Below are 24,001 nucleotides of genomic sequence, written 5' to 3' on the forward strand. Positions count from 1 at the left end.
GTCCACCTTGTCATTGGTCCATCTTGTCATTGGTCCACCTTGTCATTGGCCCACCTTGTCATTAATCCACCTTGTCATTGGTCCACCTTGTCATTGGTTCACCTTGTCATTGGTCCACCTTGTCATTAATCCACCTTGTCATTGGTCCATCTTGTCATTGGTCCACCTTGTCATTGGTTCGCCTTGTCATTGGTCCACCTTTTTATTGGTTCACCTTGTCATTGGTGCACCTTGTCATTGGTCCACTTTGTCACTGGTCCATCTTGTCATTGGTCCACCTTGTCATTGGTTCGCCTTGTCATTGGTCCACCTTTTTATTGGTTCACCTTGTCATTGGTGCACCTTGTCATTGGTCCACCTTGTCACTGGTCCATCTTGTCATTGGTTCATTTAGGTGGACGTGTTCGACCTTCAAAACAAGAATGAGGAAGAGTTTGCAGCAATGGTGGGTGAGCTTGTATATAGGGCCTGGTCACATGAAGAGATGGATTACGTAAAGGGAAACAGGCAAAAGAGTACGTTTCAATACCTATCAAATAATTAAGTAAATCAAAATCTATTGACAAAGATCAAAGTTAATTAGTATATGCTGTGTATTTTGTCAAAAGAGAGGATACTCGCATATCTTCTATCAAAGGATCACTTGTATATTACAAAAGAATTGACCTATTAGGCCGATATTTGTGTCTGTCTTTACATAGAGCATATCGATGTCCGTTCCACATCTTGATTTTAGTCCAAACACAGCAAACTCTTAGGTTCTAGTTCTCATAATGTATACTGATCGAAAAAACTTCCCAGTCGTTGTCCGAGCAGCATGAGTTATGGATGATTTTTTTTATACTTTTATTATTATCTTTAAATTTTATTTTCTGTTTACTTTCTATAATACGGTACTTTATATGTGTTTATTTACAACCAAGGGACACATTAGCAACTATCGAAAGTCTCGCGTTACGCGATTTTAAAGGTCGTTTTATGCATAAATTTTCATTTATTCTATTGTCTATTAGTAGTTAAAAAAATTGATTGTCAATAAGTTCATTACTAATTATAATGAACTCAATGACAAATAAAAAATTGTTATTTATGAAAAGATACTATTGAAACTATTAATAAAATATCCTGTAAAATTAAGAAATATGTGATTTTACTACATTCCCGTACAGGATCATAATTACGATAATTAAATTCTCACATATGCCGTGTTCACAATGACGTTAAAATCGTGGATATATGTTCCTTATATCTCATCCAGTTTTTAACACGATAATTTAAAATTCATAAACCAGATCCGTATCAGCAAAAAGGAACATATTCATTTGCTTTAGTCAGAAGCAATGTTTTTAAAAGATTATTTTATATTTGAACTTATTTTTTTTTTCACAACGATTGACAAGCAAGTTCTCATATTAATGTGGTTCTTAACGGGCAAAAAAGACACCAATGCAAACGTTCTTTGCAAAGAACGAACTGCATCTACTTTGCAGTACTTCTCCCACAATTGTGCCATTTCCTATGGATGTTCTGGAAAGGCAAATGCAACAGTTTTTGCTCGGAATGATTTTTTTTACGTGACACCTATCTCGAGTAACACAGATTGAATGTTTCTTGTCCTCAAACAAAGAGTGCTTACACTTAAGTATTGTTACGGTTGAGTGATTTCAGCTCAGTACATACTTTTTCATAACTGTCTTCAATTTGAAGAGCAAACGTGCATTAAAAAAAGAAAATCGGAGAAAAATACAAAATGCATAATCCTGAATGTAAAGAAACGTGTTTATACAAACAGATAGTTTTAAAAAAGAAAAATCATGCCAACAGGTGGAATCGAATCGGGATACACAAAAAACAATTGGATGTGCGGTAAGTGACAGCTGTGTAACCAAATTAACTATTCACAACTTACAGGTGTTACACATCTAAATAAACTACTATAGTATAAATAATTTTTAGAAATATTTGTAGGTTTTTCGCAAATTTCGACCTCAGAGCAGGGGTGCCCCTAAAAAATTTATCTTAATTTATTCCTTTGATCAAAACCTATCAAAATATCTTAGTTTTTAAGGGGACAGGCCTGCCCTGATTGATTTTTAGGCCAAAGTATATGCAGATATAGACCGTTTTACTGCAAAAATGATGTTTAAGCTAATTTGAAGGTCAATTTAAGACTTACAAGCGCAATATGCTAGGCTCTAAATGAAAATTTGATCAATTTTGAAATATGTTTACTACAGAAGAAAATATTAAATGAACCTTAATTTTCAAAAGTTTTTTTTAGGAAATCGAACTCCCCTTTGGGTCAATTCTTTTGTTATATACAAGTGATCCTTTGCATTTGGTATATTTGGTCATAATCCGTTAAAAAGATGTACAGAAAATATAACACATTTTGAGAAATTAACAATTAATTAAAGTACATCAAATTGTGTTACCTGTATCAAGGTGTGTCAAGGTCTTTAAATTGTTTGAAGTAACGTGGATGTGTATTCCTTTGTTAATTTCATTTACTTTTTAAATCCTTAATTCTAGATACCATCGGGCGTTCTCACAAAGATGTATCAAGGAAAGACCGCAGCAGATCTTACTGCGTGTCAGTAAACTGGAAAAGAGAAAAAAGCACGTGGCACATTGCGAAAATTCACGAGACCCACTCGTTAACATCATTCTCATCACCGTTTTCGCTTCCTTTGGACTTTTTCTTTCAGTTTTCTAAGCATTTGAATGAGAATGACTCGAGGGTCTCTGAGCAATTCACCGAGACAGCTAAGGTAAATTTAATGACAACAAAAATGCTTAAAGGCTTATTTTTCTTACAAAATTAAATTTATCAAAGGTGTCAATTTTTTTTAAAATATATTAATTATTTTATTTTATATACATGAAACAGTGGTAACTATAGGTTTTTTTTTTCTTTATTAAAATATGTACAGTAGTATACAAATTAATGCAGGCTACAGTTTTAACGAATTCCTAATGTAGAATGTTTATCCATAGAAATTGCACATTGGCCTCTTTTGGAGACTACTAGTATTTAAAAAATTCCAGCTGGTTGATTGAGTTATCTTTTAGCTGCAATAATGTAGCCCTCTCCGATTTCTTATATCTGATGGTTACTGTAGAGGGCTACAATTCCATAGGTGCAAACATTTTTTTTTTATTGCAGCAGAGATCATTTTTATATCTGACTTCCTTTAGATAAAATGATTTTTTAATTCAGATTTAACAAACTAACCGTATATGAGTCAAAACCAGATAAAGCACATCAGCATGATTATCAGTCGGCAGTTCTCGCATGATTTTATGGGATTTACGCCTGGAGTTTTTATGGGTTTGATAACGACTGTCAGTGTAAAGCGGTCTTTCTATGTACTATCACTAAATCATTATTTAGGGAAAAGGTATATTATAGAAAATTCATTTTTACCGCGTTAATTATGTTTAAAATAGGAACATTCCTATATTCAGTTTAAGATCCGCTTCTTTGTTTTCATTGGCTGTACCAAAATAAAACCGGTCAAGGTCAGTAAACATATAGCGGACACATTCAACTCGCATTATTGATATACACGAAAAATAACCGATAAATGGACTAAACTTGATATTTTTGGATTAGTTTATGCCAAACACAACTCAGTTTTGAGTTCAGGTAAGAAATGCAAATGTTATTGTTATTTATACACAATTTTAGCCGAAATCGTTGTGGGAGTGAATCACTCGGGCACTTGCACCATTACGGAGATCCTATGGAGCTGTAGCTCTCTGCCCCCCAAAAATCGGGAGAGGGCTACATTATTGCAGCTAGTTATCATTGTACACTCAGAAAGGTATTATTTCTCTGAACACACCTTGGTGTTCTTTTTCCGATAGTGTCACGTTCAATTATGTCAGCTGTTTCATGCATACAAAAACCCGTCCCTTAGCCACAAACTTTCTGATAGGTGGATACAGCTATCCGCTGATTGGCTGCTGGTGTAGACTTATCGCTGATTGGCTGCTGGTGCAGACTAAATTATGCACGAACAGAACAACAACTTATTATGAGAGAATGAACAATTCATAGAGTTACTTTTGGTTGTTGGAACTGGGGTATTTTTTTTTTAAAGTGTATACTGCATACGGTACATATAGCATTAGCTCTACGAGGAAAACTTTGGCTAGACTACATATATGTATATGTATTTTAGAAGCAGTACATACGATACCTGTAATTTACGGTGCACAAAGTTTACGCTAGTTTTGAGCATATTAACGTTATTGCATACCTCATTCTGTGCAAATAATCCATTTTGAAAAATATTTCATTCAGTTTACTATTGTTCATAGTTCCTGTTTTACTTGCCCAATCTTTCTCCTAAAAATCAACATTTAGGCTAACCGACCACGGAAAACGATTCAAAAGTCGTAATTTTTGGGAGTTGATTTAAATCAACTCTCCTATGCAATTACTCTGGCAAACCGAAAGTGAAACAGCGTTTGGACCTAAGCACAAATCATCACCGCTGACCAGACTAAGTTCTTGAAAATAATAGAAAAAAATTCGATGTAATGTATGCTGAAGCATTGTTTTTTAAGGAAACTTATCTATATACACTTTGAGTCAAGTTTTATATACCTGTACTACGAACAATTTAAATAGTTTTGTAGTTTCATGTATTCCTACGCCAGAGTTAATATAGTCTCGGTCAACCAGACGCTCAGCTGTCTCCGTAAATCTGCGACAAGCAGAGAGGGGGCTCTCTTGCTTGTCGGATATTAACGGAGATAGCGGAGCGTCTAGTTAAACGAGACTAGAGTTCAATATCAATAGTGCTTGGATCCATACAATTTTTAGAATTGTTTCGATAACTAATACATACTAGTACTAGTATTTGAAATATATCTTTAAATATTACACAACATGATTCATATGGGGTTTCTCGAAATTCTTCTCGGAAAAGTCTAAAAATTCATATTATAAAAAAGTGCGTAATTCAAATTCAAACTAGAAACTAATTGCCATGCAAGATAAATTGATTTTAAAATAATTGATAATCGATAAAATCAACACCCGTCAGTACTTCAGTACTTTGATTATATATTTACATCATATAGTACGATTCCCTCTCGGATATTGATTGTATATTCAAAGCTCTGTTGAAACTGACAGGACTGAAATCTACAAGCCCCTTTTATCGATTGGTCGAAACCTTTAGCGATCTGAGGAAAATCACCGACTGAACGAAATAACCATGCTGATGTCAGACTTAAATTCCTATAGAAGATTTTTTGGCTGTTTTCTTTTATCTAATGTACTGATGTACATTCACAATAACTTAGCTGATTTCCCTTTTTTACGATCAATTTATTAATTTGTTAAGAGAGAGAGATGTAACAACAAAATGCTTTTTTTTCGCTTTATGCGGTTTATGAAAGTAGCAATCTTTTCAGAAAAAAATTTAAAAACCAGCTAACGAATTCATTTCCACCAGTTGGACTGGTTATGGTTAGTAAGTAATGCATGCACATGATCATACTTTTATATACGTGGAATGAACACAGATCACAAGCCATTTATGAATATATTTTATTTAACGTCATCGCCGCAAATCACGGTCAACAACCTGTTTCCCATCGTGGAGAGAGCTAGGCGTACTATTTTTGTGAAATCCTTGAGCTCCTGCATTGCGTGAGCGTGAATAGATATCCCAGCCTAAGAAAACGAGTTAACCAATCAAAGCTCACCAAAGGCGGTTATTGTTTATGCTAAAGGTAGCTGACAGAATTGATCGCGATGCTATCGAAAAAAGCACACTAAAGCGGCAATGATAATAAAAGATGACATTGTCATAAACGAATTGAAGATTTTACAAAGAGAACAATAGTGTTGTACCTTTTACTTATTTCATCTGACACGCTTGATGATTGTATAACTCTTTACTGGTATAAAACGATTTAAGTTTGAACTTAGGTGGGAGCTGTCTGCTTTACTTTGGACTGGTATTAAGTGACTAAAGCGAGAGCTTTACTGTTAGCTGTCTACTTAACTTTATACTGATATTAAGCAAAAGCTTAAGTATAGGCTGTCTGGTTAACTTTATACTGATATCAGCGAAAACTTAAGTATAGGCTGTCTGGTTAACTCTATACTGATATTTAGCAAACACTTAAGTATAAGCTGTCTGGTTAACTCTATACTGATATTTAGCAAAAACTTAAGTATAAGCTGTCTGGTTAACTCTTTACTGGTATATAGCAAAAACTTAAGTATAAGCTTTTTGGTTAACTTTATACTGATATTAAGCAAAAACTTAAATATAGGCTGTCTGGTTATCTTTATACTGATATTAGCGAAAACTTAAGTATAGGCTGTCTTGTTAACTCTATACAAATATTTAGCAAAAACTTAAGTATAGGCTGTCTTGTTAACTCTATACTGATATTTAACAAAATCTTAAGTATAGGCTGTCTTGTTAACTCTATACTGATATTTAGCAAAAACTTAAGTATAGGCTGTCTGGTTAACTCTATACAAATATTTAGCAAAAACTTAAGTATAGGCTGTCTTGTTAACTCTATACTGATATTTAACAAAATCTTAAGTATAGGCTGTCTTGTTAACTCTATACTGATATTTAGCAAAAACTTAAGTATAGGCTGTCTGGTTAACTCTATACAAATATTTAGCAAAAACTTAAGTATAAGCTGTCTGGTTAATTCTATACAAATATTTAGCAAAAACTTAAGTATAAGCTGTCTGGTTAACTCTATACAAATATTTAGCAAAAACTTAAGTATAGAACACTGTGCCGGATAATTATGCCAGTGCCAAGGTGGCATTTTTGCACCCGCTTAAGCTGCATATATCGAAAAATTCAAATATGCCATATGATAGACCATTGTTTAAAGAGTTAACAACCACCTTTGTTATCAGTGTATCTCACCTGTCAGGTAAGATATTTACCTTTCAAAAATAAATTCCTATAGGAAAATAATTTTTCCCATAGGAAAATCAATATTCCTATAGGTAATTTGAAATTTCCTATCGGAATACAAGAACTTCCTATAGGAATTTTAATTCCTATAGGAATTGATAAAATCCGTTAGGAACACTTAATATCCTATAGGAAAACTACATGTCTGAATCAAATTCCTACAGGAATTACCATTCTCCTATAGGAAATATAATTCCTACAGGACTTTTAAAAAATCCTATAGGATTGTCAATATTTCCTGTAGGAGAGTCAATTCTCCTATGGGAATTATCATTTTCCGATGGGATATTAATTTTTAAAGGTAAATATCTCACCTGTCAGGTGAAACACACTGAACATAAAAGTGGTTATATACTCACTAAACAATTGTCTAATATTTGGTATACATGGATTTTACCGAAACTGCATCTTAAGCGGGTGCAAAAATGCCACCTTGGCACTGGCATAATTATCCGGCACAGTGTTATAGGCTGTCTGGTTAACTCTATACTGATATTTAGCAAAAACTTAAGTATAGGCTGTCTGGTTAACTCTATACAAATATTTAGCAAAAACTTAAGTATAGGCTGTCTGGTTAACTCTATACAAATATTTAGCAAAAACTTAAGTATAAGCTGTCTGGTTAACTCTATACTGATATTTAGCAAAAATATAAGTATAGGCTGTCTGGTTAACTCTATACTGATATTTAGCAAAAACTTAAGTATAGGCTGTCTGGTTAACTCTATACAAATATTTAGCAAAAATATAAGTATAGGCTGTCTGGTTAACTCTATACTGATATTTAGCAAAAATATAAGTATAGGCTGTTTGGTTAACTCTATACTGATATTAAGCTCCGATTTAAGCAAATGCTTTACTATTAGCTGGCTGGTTAACTTTATGAAGATATTAGAAAGAACTAAAGTGTGAGCTGTGTGGTTTCAGGAACTGTTGCTGGAGGCCTTGCTCACCAACAGGACGGATTATGTCGAGGCTCTTCTGGACTTGAACCTGTCTCTGTCAACAGAGCAGATAGACAAACTGTACCACGTAAGTAACTGACCGTACCGAGTAAGTGACTAACTGTACTGATTAAGGGACTAAAGTTACCGAATATGTGACCAACTGTACCGAGTAAGTCACTAACTGTACCACATAAGTGACTAACTGTGTTAGTGAGTAATTGTACCGAGTATTTGACTAACTGTACCAATTTTGTGACTAACTGTACTGATTTAGTGACTAACGGTACCGAGTATGTGACTATAGCTAAATACCAATTTATTTTGTGACTAACTGTCCTGATTAAATGACTAACGGTACCGAGTATGTGACTAACTGTACCAAATTAGTTACTAACTGTACCAAGCCAGTGACTTACTATATTCACTAAATGACTGACTGCTCCAGGTAAGTAACTAAGTGTATCGATGAGTGACTAACCGTACCAAGTATATGACTAATTGTATCCACGAAGTGACTAACTGTACCCAGTTAGTTACTAACTGTACCAGTAAGTGACTAACTGGTTAGTTGACTAACTGTACCAAGTTAGTGACTAAATTTATTAAGTTATTGACTTTTTACCCAGGAAGTGACTTACTGTACCAAGTAAGTGACCAACTTTACTTATTAACTATCTGTAACTAGTAAGTATTTAACTTTACCCAGTTTGTGAATAACTGCACCAATTAAGTGACTTATTGTTTTGAGAAAGTGATTACAGGTAGAGCAACTTCACCAAGTAAGTGACTAATTACAGACAGACCAACTATATCGAAAAAGTGTCCAACTATACTGATTTCGAACTTTACCCAGTAACTGACTCTGATTAAATAACCCGAGTCACTGACACTGTACAGTTAGACCAACTTGATCAAGTAACTGAATGTAGAGTTAGTGTCACAATAGAATGATAGACGTTAAATTACGGTGTCACCGTACCACGTAAGTGGCATTGTTGTTACACCAAATATCACCAGAAAATAGCGCTTTACAGAGTAAGTGGCATTGTTGTTGAACCAAATTTTACCGGAAAATTCATTAATCTGGGCACTGAGCAATCCGTAATCTAGGGAAGACCAAAAACTTGCTTTTCAAGCTTTTGATGACGAAGTCCGGCACACCGTGACACTATATAAAGTTTTAGAAATAGAACTGAAATAATTTGTAATACTAGTAACTTTAATTGATTGGATCTTACCGATACACAATGCATTAGAAATAATAAGAAATATTGCTTATAGAGCAATATATATCTTTTTGACAGACGTGAAGAAAAGAACCATATGAAGGTTATTACATGTAGCAAGTGGACATATATTTTTTAGTTTTTCAAATGTATCTTAATTCAAATTATGATAAAATGTGTATGACAAAGATCTTATTTAAGAATGATATAACTTTTCACTTCACTTGAATCTCAAAGACCGTATGTTATGTAACTGTTTCTAGATTTTGTTCGTTTCAAAGGCAAGTTCCTAGACTTGTCTAGATGGCCGAGTTCTTCTTAAAATGGTCACACACTGCTCCGAGAGTGGGTTCACGGGTCAATTCAAGGCTGTTGAAGAGAGCTTCTAATACTGCCAAATGTATCTGAGTGTTTTCATATTCTCTAATTGTTTGATTCAGAAACGGTTTCAAATAAATGAAGATCCAAGTGATGGTATCAAGGAAGATGATGATTTGTTCTGGGTTATTAAGGTAATTAAACAGGTCTGAAAAAATATCAAAATCGGTTTTTTTATTCATCGTCCTTAAGGGAGATGTGCGGCCATCTTGCACATTTGAGGATTAAAATGTAAACATTTCTTGAACTGGCTTGTTTCTTCCCGAGACTGGATTAGCCGCACATCCCCCTTAAAGGGGACTAGACACGATTTGAACTGAACATTTTCAAATTTTATTTTTTCAGTTTTAGTGTATAGTTAATATATCAATATATACACTGACACTGAAAACATAAAATGTTGATAAAGTAATAATAGTGACTATTTGAAAAATTTGAATGTCAAAGATCGAGATTATCTAGCTGTATCTCGCTTTTGACTTGACTTATAAAATTCGAATTTTGGCTAATCATTAAAAACCCCAAACTCATTTTATACTTAACTTATGAAACGAATGAATTTAAAATCATCAATTTCAAATCGTGCCTTGGCCCCTTTAATTTGACGAGGTGATACAATTTTAGAAACTTTATCATTTTCTTATCATGATATGTTGTTGTTGATTTTTGTGATAATCTTTTTTTTTAAAGAGGTTTTGCTCACCTAAACTGAAAGCCAAAGTGAACTTTTTTGATCACTTTTTGTCTGGCCTCAGTCTGTCTGTCTGTCCGTAATATTTTTACATTTCTACTTCTTCCCCAGAATTACTGGGCAAATTTAAACCAAACTTGGCATAAAGCATCATTGAGTGACGGGGAATTAAGATTCTTAAAATGAAGGGTCATGCCCTCTCTCAAAAGGAGATAATTAAGGTATTCAATGTATAACGACCACATTTTGTACCTAATAAATGAATTATTCAATATTCTTAACCATGGTATCATTTTAAAGGTGTTATCAAATACAAATTCTCCATTTGCAAAATTTTAACTACTGTCCAATTAATTATACCTTGAATTTTACATTGAAGTCTATGTGCAACGCATGTTTTATAAAGATATTGTAAAAAGTAACTTGAAATTTAAAAAAATCACTGGGTGAATACAAGCATAAACTTTCTCTGTATTAATATCAAATAAAATGAATCATTTACCGCAAATATTTTGACAAAATTAAAATTTTCTTCTTTTTTTTCATCAAGAGAAGATAACTCTTTAAAAACGTCTAAGGTGCAAATTGGCGGGCTTCCTATATGATATCAGTCATGTGAATCTGGTTCATTACACTTTCATTGATATCTAGAAATACATTTTTAACTTATTTAAATTGATTTTCATTTCAAAACTGTTTAATATTCCTCCACTAATTATTGAATACCTTAAGAATTATTAACAAAAATTGTTGGGTTTTTTTTTTCAAATCTTCTCACCAGAAATCGATTGGCCAGAAAAGCTTTAACATATGTAAGAGCATCGCAAAGTTTATAAATTCATGTTTGTTCAAATCATGATTCCCTGGAGATAAAGTAGGACCGCAATGTGGGGGGGGGGGGGGGGGTCGAATTATACATAGGAATATAGGAGTAAATTCTTCTTCTCAATAACCGGTCAGCCATAAAAGCTAAAACTTGTGTTGAAGCATTCTCAGGTAGATTAAATTTCAATTTGTTCAAATCATGATATCCAGGGGTAGGGTGTGGTCATAATGGGGGGGGGGGTTTAAATTTTTTACATAGGTATATATATAGAGAGAGAAATATCTTTATTAAGCTTTTTTTCTCAGAAATCAATACTGACCAGGGATCAATTTAAGCAGGAAACCATTTCTTGTCATTACGTTGACGCGTCACACTATCAACACGTAACATTACTTTGTGGCAAAAAAAAAATATATATATATATATATATGTGTGTGTGTGTGTGTGTGTGTGTGTGTGTGTGTGTGTGTGTGTGTGTGTGTGTGTGACTTCATAAAGCTTATTATGTATATTGATTCCCAGGTGAGTGATGTGGCCCATTGGCCTCTTGTTATTTTTATCACTCAAAGCTTAAAACTATCGGTATAATATATTATTAGATACAGTAGAACATATAAATATTAGACCATTATTTATGATAAAAATTGCATTTTGTAAAAAGTAACCAATTTTACCTGGACATGTATCATATAGAGATTGTGCCAAGAAGGCTAACGTCATTATAATTCGGGACATGTGATATCATATGTCACTATCTTGCAGAACATGGCTAAGAAGAAAAATGCATTTCAATTGTTGGAAGGAAATAAAACGCACGAAAATGCGCAAAAGATTGTCAAACAAATACTCCATTATGAAGGTAAGTCTCTCTCTCTCTCTCTCTCTCTCTCTCTCTCTCTCTCTCTCTCTGGAATATTCAGACTCGCATTTGACAGTTGCTTCTTACCAATGTTACAGAAACCGAAGACCCACGGATAGAAGCTGGGTGCAGTACGAAAAGACGAAAGTCGTATGTCGTCCGCCAGAAGTCCTTACAGGCGATTCTGCTCTGGTCCCTGCTTACAAACAAAGCTGATATAAGCACTCTGATGTGGAAGAGAGTAGCCAATCAACTTTGTACGTAAACGCTTCTATAGTTTGCGTGAAATTAGAACCATTTGAACAAAGAGTTAGGACTTTGGGTAGTTGTGTTAAACAGCAATATGACGTAGGCATGTCTATTTCAACAAGATTCGTCAAACTTTTGAGCTAAGACTACGCAACCTATTGATATTTCACTCGAAACTAGCATCATTTTAAACTTGTTTTGAAGCAAGAAATAGTTACGTCTTACCGAAAGTCCAAGGTCTTTTTAAAATGTAGCTTCAGGTCTGTAGCTCCCGGTCTGAAAAAAAATTCCGAGGGACGACGTTGGATGTACAGTACCTCCCATAGTAAAAAAAACTGCAATTTACGGCGCACATAAAATTGCGCTAGTTTTGGACTGTTAGTTAGTTAGGCCTCTTCATGCCAGGTGGCACATAAGGCAGCCACACAGTCCCTCCACCCAGTCCGATCCTTTGCTTTTGCCACCACTGTTTTCCATGATAACTCTATCTTTTACAGCTCACTCTCTGCTGTTCTTGTTGTTTTTGGCGTACCCCTTTTCCTTTTGCCATCGGCCGTTCAGAAGATGCTTTCTCTGGTTTCCCAGAGAAAAGATTTTGGACTGATTAACCTTATTTTGAATTCTTACATTCTTTGAAAATTATTAGTACCATCAAATTTTTTCAGTCACTTAACTATTGATATCGGTACTTTACTTGCCTCAAACGCTAACCGACCTCGGAAATTGATAGCTCCCAGGTCGTCCAACTGATCTTTTTCAGAGCTACAGACCTGCAGCTAAAATGGTTCTAAAACAAACTTGTCAAGGTGCATTTTTTCTCTGAAGTGAGTCTTATGGTATTCAGTGTATAATGAGGGGATATTAAGAAATTTTGAATCAGTTTAAATTAGTTGAATATGTATTGCTGGATAACAATGTAAGTGAAATGAACCAAATTCACATGACAGATAACATAAAAGAAGTTGATCAGTTTGCATTCGAACTTTTTTTAAAGAGTTATCTTTCCTTGATTAAAAGAAAAACATTATAAAATTGTCAAAATATATGTGGTAATTCGTTTATTTCATATTTTGTTAAAGAAAAAGTTTATGCATTTATTCGCTAAGAGAACTGTATGAATATCAAGTTACTTTTTACAATATCTTAATAAAACAAGAGTTAATTGCTTATATACTTCATTGTAATATTCAATTTGCAATGAATTGAACAATAAACAAGAACACTTCTTAGGTGGAGTATTTTTATTTGATAACAACTTCAAGATGATATCATGATTAAGAATTTCGGACCATAAATTTATTTGGTACAAAATGTGGTCGATATACACCGAATACCTCAACCAGGTTCAATGCATGGTCGTATTTTTTTCTTTCTCAGGACAAAGATTTTTTTTTATTTACTAAACGATGTAGAAAAAGAATATAACTTAATAAAACAGCAAATGCATTTGCGTTAAAATACGCCATCTTGAAAAATCCAAAATGAGGCTGCCCCCCACTTTTAAAAACGATGCTACGTTCCTGAACATCGTCTGTTTTATCTTATTATAGATCTATGTGACATTTCATCTTTCAATGCAAAAAAGTCATTGTTTAATGATAAATATGCAAAAAAACTAATAGCAATTGCGTGTTTTATTCTAGATACAGGTATTGTAAGCTCTGTGATTTTAAAGATTATGGCCAGCCATGCTGAACTGAAGGACAAAAATCTCGCCAAAAGTTTAGATGAACATTCAAAGTATGTACATATACATTTGTAAAAAAACACCACTTTACTTCTTTTCTTCCTAATTCCATTTGTTAGAAGTGTTCTCCTCTTTTTCTTTAAAAAATTCAAATAGACACTGCACAAACGACTAAGATTTACAGTTTTATAACAAACCAATCGCGTATGTCGATTATATGTAATCCATCAACCAACGGCTGTGGATTTTTATGCATTGCTCTCTATCTTTCCTGCCCGCATGAATTTGCATTTTCAAATTATTGCTTCAATACAACATAATCATTTATACATCATATACGCCGTGAAGGGGGCTCAACATCCGGTAACTTTAAGTTTTCATGACATGTCACAAGATGGCTATTCAGCTCATTGTAAAACTGTGTTTATCGCCAAATTGATGTGTTTACCTCTGAAGTGCAACGGGTATAGCTTAGACCTACTTACCCGCAGGTTTCGAGTTCGAATACGGCAGGAGTGTTTTTTTTTCGGATAACGATACGTGTACATTTTTAGCTCACCTGAGCTTGTGTGGAAGTATCCTCAGGTAGTGTAAATTCAAAGTTGTGAAATTCATGACCCCCGGGGGTAGGGTGGGCCCATATGGGGGGGGGGGGGGGGGGTTAAAGGTTTACCTAGGAATAAATAGAGTAAATCTTTTAAAGTCTTCTCAGAAACTAATCAGCCAGATGATTCTTTTTAATTGTTAAGACTTTGGCTCCAGGACAATTCTTCGGCCTCACAAGAAGGTTCAGAGTTTGATGTAGCTTTATATCCCATATATAAACAATTATTAAGGATCTTTTTGAGAACTGCAATACTCATCATGTGATATGACTATAAAATCATCCTGTTAGAAAAGGGACTAATGATTATAAACATAAGAATATCCAGGGGGGAAAATGGATTTTATTTATACATGATCTACATGTATTATTGTACATTGTCCAGATTGTTTGTATTATGACTCCATTAAGCTGATTTTATCATACCTGTTGTTCCTCAGGTGAGCGATGTGGCCCATGGGCCTCTTGTTTAGTGGAATATATCCCCCCCCCCCTTAAAAAACGGATCTTATTTCTGTCGTTTTCATGTCAAATGCATGGTAAAATTCTTCTTTTAAAACTATGTGCTTGTATACGACACTTTTATCAAAGACGGAGAGAGCCCTTGAGGAAGCAATATGTGATGTCAAACCAATCATTGCTTTATTGTCAGGAACAACTTCTTCGCAGGAATAACAACATTTTAGATAGTGTCTATATGTTCTCAGATCATTTCATTTTTGTCCGTCAGAACAATGTTTCTTCTCTATGCTTTAGAACTTTCAAGATCAGAGCTTTGAACATGATGGACACGCTTTTCCAGACGGATAAGAAGGTGGCATTTGATATAATGGATAGTTTGGAGACAGTCTGGAAAATCCAAGCAACACCCATTGCGTTTGCATATGAATTTCAAATGTATGACGTCATTGCGCATCCCAGTACGGTGGCTTTAATGAATAAGAAGTGGTACCGTGATATGGTTCCAAGCTGGAAGCAGTTGTTCACCAAAGCCTTGGTAAATGATTGTCTTTTTTCTCCATAAAAAGCCAAAATATATATGTTTATAGAGTACTGAGAGACTAACTGTCATATTATGTCAAATGTTATCCCACTGATTAAATTCTTAACCATCTTTTTAAAATTGGAATAATGTCCTTTCCGATACATTTTATTTTATCAAATAAAATATACACCATGATTAGTCAATATTTTATTTGATAAAATGAAATATATCAGAAAGGACAATAACATAATTTTCGCCTTGGGGATGGTGAAAAATACCATAATATGGATCTTTAATATGGTTCACTTACATGTACATGTATGAAATGAACTTCAGTACAAATCAGTTTGATATTTTGGTAGCAATGTACGCGATTGTTAATTTCTGATGATATGAAGCATTTTTCTTTTTTCCAGAAAAATCCCTGTTTTGTCTTTAACATGAGATGTTCCCACTTCGTTCTACACTACGTAAGTCTTGCTTACTAAGTAGATACATACTATATAGTATTTACCAGCAGTTACGTCCCAACGTAGACAGATTTTTTCTAGGGTATTCCTTGGTACATGTAGTTGAGATAAGTTGAAAAAGTCATCCGATACACAACATGATCAAAATATTAGCATTGAATGTGCAGGTTGTGTGTTAACTGCACAATGGGTACGTAGAATAATAATTAGCACATTTTTAGTGAAAATGAGTCGTTGAATGCATTTAAATTTTAATATTGAGACATTCATCTAGAACATCATATTCATTTTGCATTGTTCTAACTATGTGTTGTTGTATGTCTATAGTTAGTGTATTTAGTGCAGGAATGTGTTAATAACGTTTTGTTATACTTTCATGTTAAATACTGAAATCTGATTGGTTTAGACGCAGTTCATAATATGTTCTATTACCCTCAGCGTTAGCAACGCACTTAGCAACAGGTAACATTACGAATTATCACATGCGCGAAAATCATGCGCGTAAGGTTCGCCTTAGAATTCACGATATTCCTATCTAACAGCAGTGATGTTTTCTTTAGAATTAAGACATTCAGTATAGCAAAATAAATAGTGCCTGTTTGGGAGGATAACAGATGAAATTGACACCCCTCGAAAATCATTGTCAACCTCCGCTTGGCGTCGGTTGACAATGGTTTTCTCGGGTGTCAATTTCAACTGTTACCCTCCCAAACAGGCACTATTTCTATAATGTCATGCTAAGTAAGCATTGAAATATAGTGATAAAACCGAATTGACATTGGTATAAATACGGTTAAACTATAGCTATGGTTTGTCCCAAGTTATTGTTTCCGTCACGTAAGGACGTTTTTTATAAGAATACACATACCTGTTAAAGAAGTACGATTGATATTGATGAAACGGAAAACATCCAAGATATCTTCATTGACACAATTTCGTTTTTTCACTCGAAAAATTTACAGCAACAAAACCAGATTTTTTAATCAGATTTGTAATGGGGAATTTTGTCATCTTTTATGGCATTCGGAAGTCTCTCGGAATACCTTGGGCAATTTTTTTTAACGTTACCATCCAGGTACTTTCATGTCTGTTGCAATGCGAAATCCCGTAGAGGTTCGATTTTGGATTTTTTAAATATTTGAATGAACATCGTTCGAACCCTAAATATCGAGTAATTAAGCAAAATGTGAATTATAGATGCATGACGGTTACTTTAGGAGATATAGAATCCATGAAACATGCTATTGACACCATAGATAAATTTTGCAAATTAGGTGGATCAAAGATAAATCTATCAAAAACTGAATGCATATTGTTAGGAAATTTAAAAGACCAGTTCGAAAATCTCGAAGGTATTAAAGTAGCTAAACAGGCTGTTAAATGCTTAGGTATTTTTATAGGACACGACAAAATCGAGTGTTATGATAAAAATTGGATGAAGATTTACCACGATATTGAAATTTTGTTTGAATCATGGAAAAAGAGAAAATTAACATTATTCGGTAAAGTTACTGTAGTTAATTCTCTTGCCTTACCTAAACTTATATATGTTTCTAGCATTTTAGAACTTCCCGAAAGAAATTATGTGAATGATATAAATAGATTAATATACAATTTCATATGGAATAAAACAGACAGAATCAAACGAAATACGATGATAGGTGATATTATGGATGGGGGTATAGGCATTACTGACATAGACTCTAAATTAAAGGCTATAAAGGCAACGTGGATTGCCCGCCTCATTACAACTAATCATGTTGTAAAAAAATATATAGATAGTCTCTGTAAAGCGTTGGATATCAATATAAACTATTTAATGAGCACAACAGAAATATCGACTGAAAATTATGGTATACTAAAAAACTTTCCAGAATTTTATAAGCAAGTTTTTACCTGTTTTAATCTGTGTTAAGATGTTAAGCAAAATCATGACAGATCAATAAATACCGAATCGTTTTTATTACAACCAATTTGGTCGAATACTTCATTTACTTTTAAAGGTAAAACGATATGTTTTGATGAATGGATTAAAAGCGGAATACTGTATGTTAAAGACATCTTTAAAGAAAATGGTAAATTAAAAAGTTCAAGAGATATATTTGATAGGTTAAACAAAAAAAGCAATTGGATATGCGAGTATAAAATAATACAAAAAGTGTTTAAGAAATTTGAATTCATGTATGATTTTTCTAAAATCCCCTATATCAAAATGCAACAGAATGACGAAGAATATAAAACTAAATGTTTTTATTTGAAGCTTGTAAAGCTCAAATTTCAAAGTCCAATTTCACAAGGAAAACTTGGTAGGGATTTCCAAATCCAAGATAAGGAAATTTGGAAATCAATATATTTCAACAAAATTAAAAATGTCAAAGATAAAAGTATTGCAGAATTTAATTATAAACTTCTAAACAATTTACTAAGTAATAATCTGTTAATTAGTAAGTGGAATAAAGGGGTAAATAACAAATGCAAAATATGTAGAACCGAGATAGAAAATACACAGCATCTAGTTTTTGATTGTGTAAATGTATAACATGTTTGGCATACGGCAAGCCAATGCTTAAATTTTACTATTGTTTGGAAAAATGTCATTGTTGGTTTTTTTGTTGATGATAACGAAACAACAAAGCTTTATAATATCTTCCTTTCATTTATTGCATTCAGAATTTACAAATATAAAATGTTCTGTAGAGTCGAAAACTTAGAAGAAACAAGTCAATCGTTAAGAATGTATATTAAAGAGAATACTTTATCATATTGTTCAGTTCTAGCTTTTTTACATCAAATGAAAGAAAAGAAACTTTTTCAAAATTTTGCATTTTTACTATGAATATTCATTTATGCTATGAATATGTATTTATGCTTATATCTATTATATATATATATATATATATATATATATATATATATATATATATATATATATATATATATATATATATATATATATATATATATATATATATATATACATGTACGCCCACCCTCCGAGGGAGACAGTCCCTCTGTTGTATACAAGGGTTTCTAACATGGACACAGACTTTGAATGATGGTAGGGAAACCCTTTGTTATGTGTGGGCCAAAAAAAAAAAAAAAAAATCACATGTAAATTATCAATGGTTTTTTGCCACTTTTTTCTGATTAACACATACATGTTTAAATGTACGTACGGTTTTTTCAACATATGTTTATTTTTTTCCTTTTTTCTGATTGACTCATATACATATACAGTGTACGTTTTTGGTTTATAAAAAACCTGATATATATTGTTAATCTGTTTTGATGGGGAATTTTGTCATCTTTTATGGCATTCGGAAGTCTCTCGGAATACCTTGCGCAATTTTTTTTAACGTTACCATCCAGGTACTTTCATGTCTGTTGCAATGCGAAATCCCGTAGAGGTTCGATTTTGGATTTTTTAAATATTTGAATGAACATCGTTCGAACCCTAAATATCGAGTAATTAAGCAAAATGTGAATTATAGATGGTATCTTGGGGCAGAGTATAGTATAGAATAGGACAATTTGTACCAATATAAAATAATTGTTTACAACAAAAGAACCTACGTCTAGGTAAGTATAAATGTTGTCAGCGTTTGCAGTATTTCCTGATTTTGTAGATCCTGTTTGGAATAACATTGATAATGTACAGCTACTTTCTGCTGACTGATGTTAAACCTCTACGAAACTTGTCAGCTAAGGATGCCATTTGTGAAATGACGCTGTACCTGTGGACTACTTTGGATTTCATTAATGACGTCATCAGCGTTTTTGTACGACATTCTAGTATTCTTTAGGTTATTTAGCAATCACCAATTCACTTTTTATCCGTTTAAGGAGGCTAAATTGTCAATTTATCAATCAAATCTTCATTAGAATTTCAAGATTCATTAAGTTTTTTAATAACTAGTTTATCCGTAAAAAGTAGTATTTAGTAAAGAAAAATCCCCTATATTTCAGTTACCCATGAGATCCGGGCCTTTTTGAGTTATAGTTGTTCGTTTCAGGGTACACTCTGTAGAAAGGTAGAAACCAGACGACACAAAAAGCGGAAGTTTTTCTCCCGGCTGAACGACATGTGGAAACTTTTCGGACTCATCTGCTTTTGTCTAGTTATATTTACCTTCAGTGTAAGATGGAAGAAATCAACAAAATTTCGGATGGTCAAGAGAATCGCCGCTCTGCTGTTGCTCTTCTCCTACCTCAGATATATGCGCGTCTTTGCTCTTCGGAAGTTTACCGGCATAAGCTTCATGTTCCTGAAATACATGGTGGGTATTTTTAAAATTCAAGTAATACAGGGTTTTCTGTCTTCTGCGGTTAACCCATAGGCGTCGGAACCGGGGGGGGGGGGGGGTTGGGGGGGCTTAGCCCCCCCCACTTTTTTTGCAAAGTTATACCTAACCTTTAGAAACATAGCATGATAGAGGGTTCAGCCCCCCCCCCCCCACTTTTTCTCGCAGGAAAGATAATTGTTCCTACATTTACCTTGAAATATTGAGAAGTCGGATTCCCCCCCCCCCCCCCCCCCACGGATTAGGATTTCCATGATTCTGGGAATTACTTTTCTCTCAATATTTCTGAGGATTAGTCTAGCTCCCCCACTTTCAATTTGCTTCCGACGCCAGTGTAACCAATAATCATTTCCTTCAAATTATTAGACCGTACAGTAGGTTATTAGCATTAGGTACTATTAAGGGGTATGATTAGAATGTAACGCTAATCTCGACTGAAAATTTTGAAAAATTTGGTGTACTGTTATGATATAATTTTCTTGACACAACTGATGGTGTGATTATTGATCTCCCCTAGTTGTATAACCTGTTGAAGTTTCTGATCGTGGTGGCTTTCCTGATAATTGGTGTCGGAGTTTTTTATGAGGCTCTTCGCGATAACTCAGGCATGGATATGTCTGGCAAATGGTACGAATGGAGTCTCTGGAACATCCTATTCCATCCCTTTTACCAATTGTTTGGAGAAATGTTTGAAGATAAGTTTGGTTTCGACGGCAACCCAGGTAAAACTTAAAATCAATTTTAAACGAAAAGAAAGAAATGCGTACTTTTATGAACTCTTTTTATGATATACAATGTACTGTTGTTTTCAATAAATGTTATTAAATTTTCAATTTAGTCGAACCACCGGTTCATGGTTATTTAAATCTGAAACCAATGATCAAAAACATCAGTACATTTTGTTATTAGATTACAGGTGTTCTGCGGATCAACTCAACAACGAAATCCACCAAAATTGTTATTCAACAAAATATTGATAAAATAACAGATGGCGTTTAATTTTTGGTTCTCATCCAATTGCATTTTTTTATGCAACAACATAATAATAAATTATATCTCACTCATTAGATAAAAATCCAAAAACCGATTGGAGTGTCAAGATGGTGGCTGCCGTTTTTATGATGGTTGGAAATTTGCTGGTTATCTCCCTTATAACTGCCTTTTTTACGTAAGACATTTAGATTTTTAGCTCACCTTAATCAAAGGTTTAAGAGAGTGTCTGTTCATCTGAAACCTTTTAATAGTACATTATTTTTATCTTCCTTAAACCTACTGTACCAATTTCAACAAATGTTGACCTAAGATATTATAATTGTTAAAGGACATCAAAAAATCAACTTAATGGGCCAATAAAACCCTTTATAATTTAAAGCGAAAGTCAAAATATATTAAAACAGTGTTGGCGTCTTATTGATCCTTATATTCTTATACATGTAATAACTACTTCACTGTGACTGCTTTTATAAATAGCTACACACCAATGAACAGTTTAGATTACATGATCTCCAAACCAATACTGAAGCCCATTAGGGGTTGAAAAGCTCGACACTATATTCTTAAAGAGTATCAATTTCTAGGCTATGATATGTGCACGTGAAATCACAACAATATCAAGAGTGTTGAATTTGTTTTCAGAACAACGTATGATGAAGTTTTGGCAAAATCAGAAAAGATGTGGCAGTATGAGAGGTACCAAATCATAATGGATTTCCAGGATAGAATCTTTGCCAATCTTGATATAGTCTTTCCAATTTTCAAGTGTATAAGGAAATGTAAAAAACGTAGGTACAAGTCGGTGTGAAAATACTGATGTTCTATCCTCTATATTTACATTGGCAAAATATTTCTTAATATGAACCTACTGAGAAGCAAAAACTTTCATTTTTGAGTAAGAATTTAAATGGTCAAGATGCCGTCTTTATGACGGTTTATTGATTAACGTTATGTCATGTTGTAAATTTTGAATTTACCGAGTGGCAGTAAATACAAAATTTACAATATGACAACTCGTAAAGTTTGTATTTACTGCCACCCGGTAAATTCAAAATTTACAACATGACAGTTATATTGCATTTTCCTTTAAAAAAAGGCATTTTTTTTAAACGATTTGAAAATTTTATTATAATGTAATTACATAAAGGAGAATACTTTTTTTAATTTTCATTTTTCAAATTCAAACATACAAAATTTATATTAATATGATGTAATTTTCTAAAAATATTTTAATCACTCTCTTCCCATGCCACATTCATTCATACACTCATTCAAAATTCAAAAGTAAATGGACCTTAGGTTGTATATTAAAAAGGAAAAGGCAAAAGTTTAACCATAATACAAAATCAGCTCCAACTTTCTCACTGAAACTAAAACTAAGCCGGGGCTAACAATCAACGATTTTAGATGTATATCATTAGCACAGTCCATACTAATTAGGCAAGTTTTATCGTTAATATATATATATATATATATATATATATATATATATATATATATATATATATATATATATATATAGCACAGAGAAATTCACCTTGTTGGAGCTCCACCTCCGCGCGGTGGCCGCTCACTGCTAGGAGAATGGGTTCCAGAGGTCGTGAGTTCAAGCCCCGGCCGGGGCAAAGGTGAGGCTCCAATAAGGTGAATTTCCTTGATCTTTATATATATCTATATCATTCACTATGGGCAGATATATGTAAATTTGAGAGTTATTGCAATGTTTGTGCTTATGATATATATATATATATATATATATATATATATATATATATATATATATATATATATATATATATATATATATATATATACACACACACAGGCGAACTCAGGGTGAAGGAACATTTCATCAATTACCGCCATCATCAAATTCTCCAGTACATCATGGCCGGAAGATCCATGGAAAAATAAGCCTTCCGACCGTCCTCGATTCTACCATATATAGAGCAGCATTTACTTCCTGCAGAAACGTTTTCTTTTACTTACCCGTGAGGGGTCGCTCTTGCGGCATTTTCTCACCAAAATATTTTATAACTTGTATAATCTTGTCATTTACATTTGTATTATTCTAATATTTTTTATTTTTTTCATTGAGTATACATTGATTTTTTATTTAGAATTTGAATGAAAAAATATCAAAATCTCAGCTTAAGATACGAAAATGGGCCGTCTTTGACTAAAACCACCTCTTTTATCCACTGTCACATCTTACAGATTCAAAAACTTTGAATTTACGTTATTTTTGGGTGTTAATAATAAGAAAAAAGCTTTTAAATTAGTTAATAAAGTACCTGCCCTGTTCCCGAGTCCAGCTTTTTATGCGCGAAAATTAAAAAATATTAACAAAATTGAAGATGAGAAATGTAACTTGGGTAAATGACTTTAAACAGTGGAAAAATGTGAATACGATGACAAAATGTATAAATAACTAGACACGATCTCGTTGCGAGCAACGAGGAGGTCTTCCGTCCGATTTTTAGAAGAGGAAATGACCTTGCCTTTTATTTTCATCAACGAAACATACCAGGAAATGCAGATGTGATCTAAAAGAGCGATGGATGAAGGATTATCCACCCTGTAGGATCCTTAATTTTAAGGACCAGTCCCATTTTATTTCATATTAAATAAGAAGTCTTTTGACCTAATAACAGGTCTAATGACCTGTAATAAAAAGAAACCGAAGAAAAAAAAAGAGGGTCTTCCTTTGTAAACGGAAGACCCTAATAGCAATAAGAATAGACGGGTCTTCCGCTGAAGACGGAAGACCCTAATAATAAAAGACTGTTTTTGTCTAAATCTTAATTGAAG

General features: G+C 33.5%; 1 protein-coding gene across 4 annotated transcripts in view; it reads left to right on the plus strand.

Moving 5' to 3' along the window:
• LOC128158606 (transient receptor potential cation channel subfamily M member 2-like) overlaps window positions 1-23,618 on the plus strand; it is a 37,074-nt gene extending 13,456 nt beyond the window's left edge. For 3 of the 4 annotated variants that reach the window (XM_052821528.1, XM_052821530.1, XM_052821529.1), the window contains exons 8-22: window positions 395-515; window positions 2,533-2,771; window positions 7,902-8,006; window positions 9,588-9,659; window positions 11,805-11,901; window positions 12,000-12,158; window positions 13,794-13,890; window positions 15,198-15,438; window positions 15,843-15,896; window positions 19,523-19,675; window positions 19,910-20,173; window positions 20,715-20,919; window positions 21,266-21,365; window positions 21,833-21,978; window positions 23,016-23,618. In XM_052821528.1, coding sequence (XP_052677488.1) covers window positions 395-515; window positions 2,533-2,771; window positions 7,902-8,006; window positions 9,588-9,659; window positions 11,805-11,901; window positions 12,000-12,158; window positions 13,794-13,890; window positions 15,198-15,438; window positions 15,843-15,896; window positions 19,523-19,675; window positions 19,910-20,173; window positions 20,715-20,919; window positions 21,266-21,365; window positions 21,833-21,978; window positions 23,016-23,104 — 2,142 coding nt within the window. In that variant the 3' untranslated portion in view covers window positions 23,105-23,618. The remainder of the gene's footprint in view (window positions 1-394; window positions 516-2,532; window positions 2,772-7,901; window positions 8,007-9,587; window positions 9,660-11,804; window positions 11,902-11,999; window positions 12,159-13,793; window positions 13,891-15,197; window positions 15,439-15,842; window positions 15,897-19,522; window positions 19,676-19,909; window positions 20,174-20,714; window positions 20,920-21,265; window positions 21,366-21,832; window positions 21,979-23,015) is intronic. The other variant, XM_052821531.1, reaches the window with a different exon arrangement.
• The last annotated feature ends 383 nt before the right edge of the window (window positions 23,619-24,001 follow it).

The sequence above is a fragment of the Crassostrea angulata genome, chromosome 8, assembly GCF_025612915.1.
Source record: "Crassostrea angulata isolate pt1a10 chromosome 8, ASM2561291v2, whole genome shotgun sequence".
Lineage (NCBI taxonomy): Eukaryota > Metazoa > Mollusca > Bivalvia > Ostreida > Ostreidae > Magallana > Magallana angulata.